General features: G+C 37.7%; 1 protein-coding gene across 1 annotated transcript; it reads right to left on the bottom strand.

The window, feature by feature from the left end:
* Positions 1 to 210: 210 nt before the first annotated feature.
* LOC308405994 (putative ferric-chelate reductase 1) lies at positions 211 to 5,718 on the bottom strand. Its single transcript, XM_080896805.1, has 8 exons — positions 5,597 to 5,718; positions 4,791 to 4,906; positions 4,428 to 4,514; positions 2,802 to 2,893; positions 2,139 to 2,197; positions 1,624 to 1,761; positions 648 to 679; positions 211 to 562 (listed from the first exon to the last, which is right to left on the bottom strand). The coding sequence occupies exons 1-8, from the start codon at positions 5,685 to 5,687 to the stop codon at positions 473 to 475; spliced, it is 705 nt and encodes a 234-aa protein (XP_080752931.1). The 5' UTR covers positions 5,688 to 5,718; the 3' UTR covers positions 211 to 472.
* Between the last annotated feature and the right edge of the window lie 6,843 nt (positions 5,719 to 12,561).

Here is a 12,561-nt window from a genome sequence, read left to right as displayed (position 1 = left end):
CCTCCCATTATGATGTGGGTCGAGTTGACCTGATTTAAAAATGTAAAAGGAAAAATTGTTAAAAGTACTTTTTAATACAAAATTGCTGTTTGGCTTAAAAAATGTAACCAGCTTGTAAAATGAAACTGGTTTACCTGGCAGCCAGAGTGGAGGCTAAAGGCGACTGAAACTACTTCTTTCTTTGCAACTGTGAGACATATTATACACACACACACACACACACGACAGTAATGCTTGGCCCAGTGAAATTGAATGCTGATTGAAAGTACACCTTAATTATCAACTAAAAGCAAAAGAGAAAAAAAACATAAGTAATATTTTTTAAAGACATTACTGAGAAACTTTCCAGGATTCGCCAACTGATGCATCAGTGGGTCTGAATTTCCAGTGCAGTCTCTCATCAAGTATGTTAAAATTGATGATAAAATTCAACAAAACTACAGGGAAACACTCTGGAAGATTCTGCTGCTGCTCATTTTTCTCCAATTCCAACCAGAAGTGCCACCAAAAAGCAAAGGTTTCCCAGAAGGTACACAGCGATCAGGCAACTGTCACCTTTGACCTGACAAAAAAAGTAAAATTATATTAGAAATACTCCATCTTGTGGCAATCAGTGATTGCTTGCTTTTATATTTCTTTCAGCTTACCAATGCTGATTCCATTTGATCAGCAGTATCATCTGAAACCCAGAGCAAAGAACAGTGAAATATTGCAGGGCACATTAACTGAAGTGAACTAAAGCAGTCAGCTATGTTTTTAATCATTTTATTTATACAGGTTGAGTTATGATATTAGTTTTAAGCTTTAACAGAAGAAGAACAATTTGAAATCAATTTAAATAAAATTGAGTCGAGTTGAGTAGTTGTGGTGATTGAAAAAAAACAAAAAAACAACAACTTTCAGAACGATAACAATGTGCTGGAAGCTCTATGTAAACATTTAGCATGTCAAGTTGCCATTGGTCATGGAAAGTGTGTGCGGCACGGGGGGGTAAAACATTTTTTAAAAATCACCAAACATTAACCAGTTTTTGTAGACACAAAGAGGTTGTGATCATATTTTTTTTTAATAATTTGTGTGACTGAGCCACACATTGAGCCACAGCATTGTCAAACTACACGTGTCCAAAATTGGATAGTCTCAGTTGAGACAATTCAATGCAAGTTCTCTCTGATAACATTAGGTTGGTGGTGCATGAGCTGAGCCTTCGTGTATAGTATTCCCAGAGTATTTTCATGCATTTAATAAATCGAAAGATAAAGATTCCTTTGTCGCTGTACTTCAGCACAGTTAAAGTGTAACAGCTTTTGTTCCAGCAGACTACCATTGAGACATTCTTACGCGTTTTCACTCATCAATTCATAAATACCAATATTTGATGCTGCTGTGTTATACACAGAAAATCTTGTGATACAGTGCTGTTTATTTTACCCATCCAACCACATTCTGAGGTGTACAGGGGTTATACTCTTCGCTCAGTCAGCTAAATGCTGCTGAACTGATCAGGTGGCTCTTCACCGTGCAAATGGACTGTTGGGTCTAGATTGGTTTTTGTCATTAAAGTGTATATGGGTAGTGATGATTTTTTCCTTCATCACTGAAATGCAAAAAAAAAAGGCTTACCTCTGTGTTTAACTACCCAATCATGGACCTCCAAAATGATGATGAAGAGAACTTCCCAGGCAAAGAAGCCACCCATCACTTTCAATAGCCACCCATCATCACTGTCAATCCTGTCCAGGCCTGTAAATATGGCTGCCACTGTGTGACACAAAGAAGCAGGCATTTTAAGACGAGCAGCATGGGTGACAGTGTGTCTGCTATTGAAAATGTTAGCATATCCTGTACATAGCTTGTACTCACTACAGCCTGTACATACTTGTAGTTATAGAATATTCACAACATACTTCATACCGTGTACATTATAACATAATAGACCCATTTCTGTAATATACTTACATATCTATATTATTGCTAATATATATTGTAATATATCTATATCACTAAGCACTTCTGGATGGATGCAAACTGCATTTCGTTGCCCTGTACCTGTGCATGTGCAATGACAATAAAGTTGAATTCTATTCTATTCTATTCATATATGCAAGATGGTAGAATGAAGTAAAACACAAGCTTACCAGCTATAGATTTTATTACCACCGCATTTAAAAAATGTGTCCAGTTGAACAGATACCTCCTATCAAAGAAAAGAGAAGAACTATAAAATCATCAGCTTCTGAAGTTCTTGTCTAAGATTTCTCCTGCATCCAATTTATGAAAACAAGTATCATTACTGAACATACAATTTTACTAAATCTATATTTCACTTAAAAAATATTTCATTTACTGAGTCTGGCCTCCAAAGCTACAACCAGGCTATATTTATTAAAAGTACCATTATTACTAAGAGGAAGGAATAACTTTCACGAGTCATGTGCAAATTAGTTTCCTACTTGGTGTTTCAGTGTGAAAGTGTGCTCTGATAAAGCACATGCAGGCTACACTTTGCAAAAGTTTGAAATTTTAAAAACTTTTATGGCTGAAGTATGAATACAACTCTTAGGGTTATCAAATAACTTTATAACCTCACTTTGCCGAGTGAGCAGTGCATTTAGTCATTAAGCATGTACTGCCCCATTCCTTTGGTTTATCGTGTTTTCAAAATTTGTTAAATAATTGTAGAGAAAAAAAAAGTGAGGCCATTTTTAATTTTTTTTTAAATAATATTTGAACAGAGTATTCTTAAATGTGTATAGGCATGATATAGTATATTAATTAAACACACACAGATGGATACATACAGGTGATGTTGTGGTCCGCAGCGCAGCAAGGCCCCGATAGGCTGGATGAGTGAGAGGATCATAACCAGGCACCCCAACACTGGATGTGCTCCCTGGATACCAAACACATTAACAGTGCTAATCATGGGGCATAAATATCAGTCTGAGAGCTGAAACACACAACTAAAGAGTGCTTAATGAATATCAAGAGAAAAGAAAAAAAAAACACTTTGAAGGGGTATATTAATCTTGCCTGTGGATGCAACTTGCAGACTGGAGGAGCTGAGGATTGATCTATGGACCTTCTGTTTGATAGATGACTTGCTCTACTACCCAAGTGAAGGTAAAGCCTCCACAAATAACCCCAGAGTGAAAAGTACGAGTACCTTTGAGAGTACCATGAGAACTTAATCATTTCTAGATGTACCTCCCATGAGGGGCACTTCTGCTCCACTTGCCTTTTGTCTTAATGACTTGCAATATTGGCTTATAAATATGCACCAACTTTTTGTCATCTCCATAGTTTGCATTTTGTCCTTTAGGTTTTACATGGTGTCGCTATTCTCTTCTACAATCACATCACAACCAAAAGCTGGAGATGATCGTCCTCCTTCAGTCTGGTTTTGCCAGAGGGTCCTACTGTTACACGGGAGTTGTTTCTGCACACCAAAGCCAAGGGTTGGAGGGGTCCATACCTGGTTGGTATGGTTATCGCATTCATATTAAGTTGAATTATATTAAACTCCCTTGGCTCATCCTTCTAATGTAAAGCACCATGAGATGACTGTTTTATAAAAAACTAAAGTGAAACTAACTGGATGCAGCCCACAGATTCCATTTATCCCTCAAATTATTTCTTGAACCTGTTCATATGTGGATTGGTTGTCAAAAGGCATAATGTTTCTGCATCACTACTACAACTGGTGGAAGCAAGCTTTTGGTGATAGTGGGAAGGAAATATTCCCTTCTTTTCTGTTAGAAACCTCCAGCAGAACCAGGCTCAGGTGATGCAGCCATCTGCTGCAACTGGTTGGAGGTGATGGGGAGACACGACAGGCAAAATGTTATGGACGAGAGCCAGAGAGTAACTAAGGATTAAATGCAAAGTGGTGTATAAACACACTCTTTGCACTTTCTAAGCAACAGGTCTTGCATAGGTGTTTGGACTATTTAAAAAAATGAATGGCTGATCATTTTCTTCAAACAGAAAACAAAGTCCTTGTTTGTGCCTAATGTAATTAAAACTCTTGATGTCCACGCAATATCAACTAAATCTTCAATGAGGAACGTTTGGAGTTCTTTTTAACTTAACTATTTTGATTGTGAAGCACTTTGCAGAAATGATCTTGAAAAGTGCTATATAAATACATTTGTACTTAAATATAGGGTTTAAAAACTGGGATTAAATGAAATCTAAATGTTGCAACATAATTTGGAGGGTATTTGCATTCATATAATCAACAATTTGTATTCAACAATTACCCCCAATTCTGTGTGAACAACACATAAAATTTAGTTGGAATAAATAAGAAAATAAATATTATTACAGAGAAACACGGTTTTATCATTTGATTGTCGCTGTAATGAATAGTACAAAACCATAACTTAACTAAGATTCTTAGAATCTAGCAGAGTCAGTGTACTAACCCCAGACCAGTCCTGAGAATGAACGAACACAAGGATGAAAGCAATGATTGTGGCTGCTACCGTCAGACACATTGCTCCAACATGGACCTGGAGGAACACAAAGAATACAGCATGATACTGTGGCAGCTAAACCAATACATTTGTCCAGATAACATTAGGCTTGGACCAAGCTGTCTTACAAGTCTATTATATCTTGGATTGGATTGGATATCTGAAATTACTTATGAAGTTAATATTTTTAGTCATGAAATTTATTCTGGAAACACACCAAGTTTAAGTTATTTTCAAGCCTAGTTTAGTTTACAAAAACTTTGGTTCCACATTGAAAAGATAATACATGGTTTTTTGTCTATGATGTCTCACCATAAACCAGAGATCTTTGTCGCACATTTTTTTTCCCTTGGCCATTTTTTTTAGATATCGGGCAACCATCATGCCGAGTGATCCTGTGGTCATCCAGGCAATCAGCATGAGTGATCCTGAAACACAGTTAAATATTGAAATTCTCTCCACTTCTCTTTGTTTTAGGAGTTAAGATGAATTTCTTCCCCTGGAGTAAACATGTGGTCTGTCAACTGACTAAAAATTTAGAGCAGAAACATTTGACAGTAGTCGTCAAATTCTGGATTTAAACTAATGAGTCAACAGAGCAAAGGTAATATAGACAGTGAGCAGCCAAACAGCAACCTTGGGCCAAGAAACTGAGTCCATTGCCATAATTACAGGTATACCATTAGCAGAAAAGCGGCACAGAAATGTTTTTCACATCTTCAAAATTCTATTAGTTTTCAAACATCTGAAGATTGTTATAAATTATTGTTTTGCATATCCTTGTCTCATGAAAAAGGACAGTTATTGTTAAGAGACCACCCATCTAATGTGTCCAACCTCATCCACTGTTTTGGTTCCTTGTTTGTGTAACTTGTGTCTGTGAAACATGTGCAGTTCAATTTAAAGGACTGCAAGTCTACTCAGTATTATAGATTAAACACTTTAATCGTGCTAAAAGTACAAATGAAATGACGTTCCTGGTAGCATTTATCTTCCAAGGACTTTCAAATCATTTAGCTGTGAACAGCTTAGCAAAAAATGACAAAGGACTTTGCTGAGATTATTTTGGACTAAAAAACATTTTTATTTTACACGTATCACTTTGTGCAAGGTCTTACCATGAGCTTTGATGATATCAGGAACATCATCTTTGCCAACAACAAGGGGATTATTAATATTGATCCTTTTATTGCTGGTGAAGGTACCCATATGGATTCTTATTGATCCTGTAGGAAAGATATATCAAAGTTTACAGACACTTGTATATGTGTATGCATGTGTGAGTGTCACACAGGATAACATTTAACCATACCAACATTTAAATTTGTGATGTCAAATATCATTGCCAGATTCGTCTCTCTGTTGTGATGTCAGATATTAATGCCAAATTCGTCTCTCTGTTGTGATGTCAGATATCAATGCCAGATTCGTGTCTCTGTTGTGATGTCAGATATCAATGCCAGATTCGTCTCTCTGTTGTGATGTCAGATATCATTGCCAGATTCGTCTCTCTGTTGAACAGTATCCGGGTTTACACCAGCCCACCAGATTTCTTATTTGTGTTGCCCTGTAGTAATCCTGTAGGCAAGGGATGCCTAATCCTCCTTTATCTTTGGGAAGCTGAAGTGTTTTGAACTTAAATCTTGGCTTTTTACCCGCCCATATAAATCTTGAGAGGGTCCTATCCCACTCTACAAAGTATCTATCAGGGTTTTCTATAGAAACAGACTGGAATAAGTTTAATATCTTTGGGAGCATATTCATTTTTATGATGTCCACTCTAGAAGAAATGCTTAGATAGACCATCTGCTAATATTTAGCATGATATCTTTTTTAAGTAGGGGGTAGTTGATTTCTTCCAAGCTAGTTATATCCATTGATAAGTTTATGCCCAGATATTTGATAGTTCTTTTGTCCCAGCTTAGTTTGTATTTGTTGAGCAGATTCTGGGGAGGGCTATAAAAGCTACTAAGAACTTGTGTTTTTTGTATATTCAATTTATATCCCGAGTATAGCCCATACTCCTTTAACACTGACATGAGCTCCATAAGTGATTCGGTAGGTTTTGATAAGTAAACCAAAATGTCATCTGCAAACAAGGCCAATTTCTGCTCACTTCCAGTGATATTAATCCCTTTTATGTTACCATTCTGCCTAATCCTTTCAGCCAATGGCTCTATAAAAATAGCAAATAAGAGTGGACTCAGTGGGCATCCTTGTCTTGTGGACCTTTCAAGCTTGAAAGCATCTGAAAGTTCACCGTTAATCTTTACTTTTGCAGTTGGGCTATTATACAAGGCCCTCAATATAGTGATGATGGACCCATTAAACCCATGGATTTTTTTTTAAAATATGAAAAAAATGTAACTTTTTCCTTCCGTCATACTTCAGAAATATAATATATTAATATTTTGAACATTTTAAAACATTTAAGTTTGCTCGTTGTATTTATAAGATCCTACATTGACGTGCTCCACAATCATTGGTCAGTCATGTTAAAATCCATTATCAGTGGAAAACAAACCTGATCCTCTACTAGAGGCGATTGTGCAATACCTTTTAGACATAACACTCAGCAAACAGTTATTATTAGTTAAAGTCAGTGAGATTTGGAGTGATACATGACACATGACGGAATAAGACACGCAGACTTAGCATGACGAGCCGACGAGGAACACGTACACTGTGAATACATACAGAGGGAAAAGGGGACAGGAGATAAGACATGGACATAACTAAACACAAACAGAACATGATGGCTGGGGGGGAAACACACGTGACAGAAGGAATGGGTCACAAGGGAAAAACATGTAAACGAGACGGGAGAAAAGGACATTACTGAAATACATGAAGGGCCAGGGCTGGGACAGCCAACCAGTCACAGACAAAGAGCCACATCATACACCTGGGCACACATGAACATCACCCATCCCTTCCTCTGTCCTGCGTTCAGTTTAGGGTATCGAACTCAGGACCCTAGCCTCATCAGGCCGGGGTCTTTGTGTGGAGTCTGGATGTTCTCTCGAGCTTCCTCCCACAGTCTAGGGACATGCAGTTAGTGGGGGTCTTCTCGCCCCGTTCACATTCACACAGAGATGAATTGAAGACCACCTTGTGGTTAGTGCCTTCTATTCGATGTACAGACTGAATAATAACACCTTCTAATTAGTTCTGTCTCCTATTGGTGATCTTCTACGAGTGATCAGTGCTTGATGGCTTACTAAGCTTAACTTTTTTCCACAACATTGATAACAAACACATACAAAACAACAACAACATATGTTATCTAAAAAAAACTTGATTGGACCAAAGTTTTGATGTTCATCCTACATGTTTATTGAGATTGTCTAATGTCTGCGACGGTATCTTCTCCCACGTCTGCGGACACCCGAGGCCTTGTGGGGTCTCTTGTGTCTGCGAACGGGGCGAGAAGACCTCGCATGTCTGCGTCTATACCTGCGTCGTGGCATTGTCCAAAACGGCGGTACCTGCTCCACGTCACGGGTTCTATTTATGGACTCACCTGGCAACTTTAGTGATGTCACTGCTGATGTTGTCACTGTTGGTGTGACCTCATGACTCATTCATGCCATCTGAACTATGGTGTAATTATGAGGTCACAGGGGGACGTGAATTTATTCACAAAGTTGATAGAGAGTTTGGGTCATAACTCAAAGACGCAATGATGCAGTCAAATCATTTGGAATTAAATATCTCTGTCAGTGCGCCCCAGGGTGGCTGTGGCTACAATGTAGCTGCCATCACCAGTGTGTGAATGGGTGGATGACTGGATGTGTAAAGTGCTTTGGGGTCCTTAGGGACTAGTAAAGCGCTATGCAAATACAGGCCATTTACCATCTATAAATTACAAGATTTAGAGGGTTCTGACATCACAGTCATCTTTCTGACATTGACATCCAGTCTCTCTGTTGTGATGTCAAATATCAATGCAAGATTCATCTCTCTGTTGTGATGTCAAATATCAATGCCAGATTCATCTCTCTGTTGTGATGTCAAATATCAATGCCAGATTCGTCTCTCTGTTGTGATGTCAGATATCAATGCCAGATTCATCTCTCTGTTGTGATGTCAAATATCAATGCCAGATTCATCTCTCTGTTGTGATGTCAGATATCAATGCCAGATTCGTCTCTCTGTTGTGATGTCAAATATCAATGCCAGATTCATCTCTCTGTTGTGATGTCAGATATCAATGCCAGATTCGTCTCTCTGTTGTGATGTCAAATATCAATGCCAAATTCGTCTCTCTGTTGTGATGTCAAATATCAATGCCAGATTCGTGTCTCTGTTGTGATGTCAGATATCAATGCCAGATTCGTCTCTCTGTTGTGATGTCAAATATCAATGCCAAATTCGTCTCTCTGTTGTGATGTCAAATATCAATGCCAGATTCGTCTCTCTGTTGTGATGTCAAATATTAATGCCAGATTCATCTCTCTGTTGTGATGTCAGATATCAATGCCAGATTCGTCTCTCTGTTGTGATGTCAAATATCAATGCCAAATTCGTCTCTCTGTTGTGATGTCAAATATCAATGCCAGATTCGTCTCTCTGTTGTGATGTCAAATATTAATGCCAGATTCGTCTCTCTGATGTGATGTCAAATATTAATGCCAAATTCGTCTCTCTGTTGTGATGTCAAATATTAATGCCAGATTCGTCTCTCTGATGTGATGTCAAATATTAATGCCAAATTCGTCTCTCTGTTGTGATGTCAGATATCAATGCCAGATTCGTCTCTCTGTTGTGATGTCAAATATTAATGCCAGATTCGTCTCTCTGATGTGATGTCAAATATTAATGCCAAATTCGTCTCTTTGTTGTGATGTCAAATATTAATGCCAAATTCGTCTCTCTGTTGTGATGTCAAATATTAATGCCAGATTCGTCTCTCTGTTGTGATGTCAAATATTAATGCCAGATTCGTCTCTCTGTTGTGATGTCAAATATTAATGCCAGATTCGTCTCTCTGTTGTGATGTCAAATATTAATGCCAGATTCATCTCTCTGTTGTGATGTCAGATATCAATGCCAGATTCGTCTCTCTGTTGTGATGTCAAATATTAATGCCAAATTCGTCTCTCTGTTGTGATGTCAAATATTAATGCCAGATTCGTCTCTCTGTTGTGATGTCAGATATCAATGCCAGATTCGTCTCTCTGTTGTGATGTCAAATATTAATGCCAGATTCGTCTCTCTGATGTGATGTCAAATATTAATGCCAGATTCGTGTCTCTGTTGTGATGTCAAATATCAATGCCAAATTCTTCTCTCTGTTGTGATGTCAAATATTAATGCCAAATTCGTCTCTCTGTTGTGATGTCAAATATTAATGCCAGATTCGTGTCTCTGTTGTGATGTCAAATATTAATGCCAGATTCGTCTCTCTGTTGTGATGTCAAATATTAATGCCAAATTCGTCTCTCTGTTGTGATGTCAAATATTAATGCCAGATTCGTGTCTCTGTTGTGATGTCAAATATTAATGCCAAATTCGTCTCTCTGTTGTGATGTCAGATATCAATGCCAGATTCGTCTCTCTGTTGTGATGTCAGATATCAATGCCAGATTCGTCTCTCTGTTGTGATGTCAGATATCAATGCCAGATTCGTCTCTCTGTTGTGATGTCAAATATTAATGCCAAATTCGTCTCTCTGTTGTGATGTCAGATATCAATGCCAGATTCGTCTCTCTGTTGTGATGTCAGATATCAATGCCAGATTCGTCTCTCTGTTGTGATGTCAGATATCAATGCCAGATTCGTCTCTCTGTTGTGATGTCAGATATTAATGCCAAATTCGTCTCTCTGTTGTGATGTCAAATATCAATGCCAGATTCGTCTCTCTGTTGTGATGTCAAATATTAATGCCAGATTCGTCTCTCTGTTGTGATGTCAGATATCAATGCCAGATTCGTGTCTCTGTTGTGATGTCAAATATCAATGCCAAATTCGTCTCTCTGTTGTGATGTCAAATATTAATGCCAGATTCGTCTCTCTGTTGTGATGTCAGATATCAATGCCAGATTCGTCTCTCTGTTGTGATGTCAGATATTAATGCCAGATTCGTCTCTCTGTTGTGATGTCAAATATTAATGCCAGATTCGTGTCTCTGTTGTGATGTCAAATATTAATGCCAGATTCGTCTCTCTGTTGTGATGTCAAATATTAATGCCAGATTCGTGTCTCTGTTGTGATGTCAGATATTAATGCCAGATTCGTCTCTCTGTTGTGATGTCAAATATTAATGCCAGATTCGTCTCTCTGTTGTGATGTCAGATATCAATGCCAGATTCGTCTCTCTGTTGTGATGTCAAATATCAATGCCAAATTCGTCTCTCTGTTGTGATGTCAGATATTAATGCCAGATTCGTGTCTCTGTTGTGATGTCAAATATTAATGCCAGATTCGTCTCTCTGTTGTGATGTCAGATATCAATGCCAGATTCGTGTCTCTGTTGTGATCTCAAATATCAATGCCAGATTCGTGTCTCTGTTGAACAGTATCCGGGTTTACACCAGCCCACCAGATTTCTTATTTGTGTTGCCCTGTAGTAATCCTGTAGGCAAGGGATGCCTAATCCTCCTTTATCTTTGGGAAGCTGAAGTGTTTTGAACTTAACTCTTGGCTTTTTACCCGCCCATATAAATCTTGAGAGGGTCCTATCCCACTCTACAAAGTATCTATCAGGGTTTTCTATAGAAACAGACTGGAATAAGTTTAATATCTTTGGGAGCATATTCATTTTTATGATGTCCACTCTAGAAGAAATGCTTAGATAGACCATCTGCTAATATTTAGCATGATATCTTTTTTAAGTAGGGGGTAGTTGATTTCTTCCAAGCTAGTTATATCCATTGATAAGTTTATGCCCAGATATTTGATAGTTCTTTTGTCCCAGCTTAGTTTGTATTTGTTGAGCAGATTCTGGGGAGGACTATAAAAGTTACTAAGAACTTGTGTTTTTTGTATATTCAATTTATATCCCGAGTATAGCCCATACTCCTTTAACACTGACATGAGCTCCATAAGTGATTCGGTAGGTTTTGATAAGTAAACCAAAATGTCATCTGCAAACAAGGCCAATTTCTGCTCACTTCCAGTGATATTAATCCCTTTTATGTTACCATTCTGCCTAATCCTTTCAGCCAATGGCTCTATAAAAATAGCAAATAAGAGTGGACTCAGTGGGCATCCTTGTCTTGTGGACCTTTCAAGCTTGAAAGCATCTGAAAGTTCACCGTTAATCTTTACTTTTGCAGTTGGGCTATTATACAAGGCCCTCAATATAGTGATGATGGACCCATTAAACCCATGGATTTTTTTTTAAAATATGAAAAAATTTAACTTTTTCCTTCCGTCATACTTCAGAAATATAATACATTAATTTTTTGAACATTTTAAAACATTTAAGTTTGCTCGTTGTATTTATAAGATCCTACATTGACGTGCTCCACAATCATTGGTCAGTCATGTTAAAATCCATTATCAGTGGAAAACAAACCTGATCCTCTACTAGAGGCGATTGTGCAATACCTTTTAGACATAACACTCAGCAAACAGTTATTATTAGTTAAAGTCAGTGAGATTTGGAGTGATACATGACACATGACGGAATAAGACACGCAGACTTAGCATGACGAACCGACGAGGAACACGTACACTGTGAATACATACAGAGGGAAAAGGGGACAGGAGATAAGACATGGACATAACTAAGCACAAACAGAACATGATGGCTGGGGGGGAAAACACACGTGACCAATAATAGTAGACCTGTGCTACATTTGTCCAGCTAGGCAACACATATTTCTGCATAAGAGATACATGAGACACCCTTTAAATAAGCAAATTTCATGTTTAAAACATGGAAATGCAGCCAAAATGGACCATACAATGGCCTCAGTGAACACATCAGCACATAAGTAGAGATAAGGAAACTCAATCACATTAGATATTAATATTACTATGAGTAAATTATATATATTATATATTCTGTTATATGGTTTAAAGAATACAATGTGATAATCACACAGGAGAACGCTGTTTCCAGTTATACAAATTT

This window comes from Rhamphochromis sp. 'chilingali' (assembly GCF_963969265.1).
Source record: "Rhamphochromis sp. 'chilingali' genome assembly, chromosome: 11".
NCBI lineage: Eukaryota > Metazoa > Chordata > Actinopteri > Cichliformes > Cichlidae > Rhamphochromis > Rhamphochromis sp. 'chilingali'.
Note: the sequence above shows the minus strand (reverse complement) of the source record. Positions and strands in the feature narration are given on the sequence as shown.

What these genes read in the sequence shown, in the direction of transcription:
- LOC308405994 (XM_080896805.1), bottom strand. Translation starts at nt 5,687, where the DNA reads ATGGGTACCTTCACCAGCAATAAAAGGATCAATATTAATAATCCCCTT. An exon ending in ATTCTCAGGACTGGTCTGGG is followed by an intron (nt 2,894 to 4,427) that starts GTTAGTACACTG and finishes TTTGGTATCCAG; the next exon opens with GGAGCACATCCAGTGTTGGG. An exon ending in ATCAAATGGAATCAGCATTG is followed by an intron (nt 563 to 647) that starts GTAAGCTGAAAG and finishes TTTTTTTGTCAG; the next exon opens with GTCAAAGGTGACAGTTGCCT.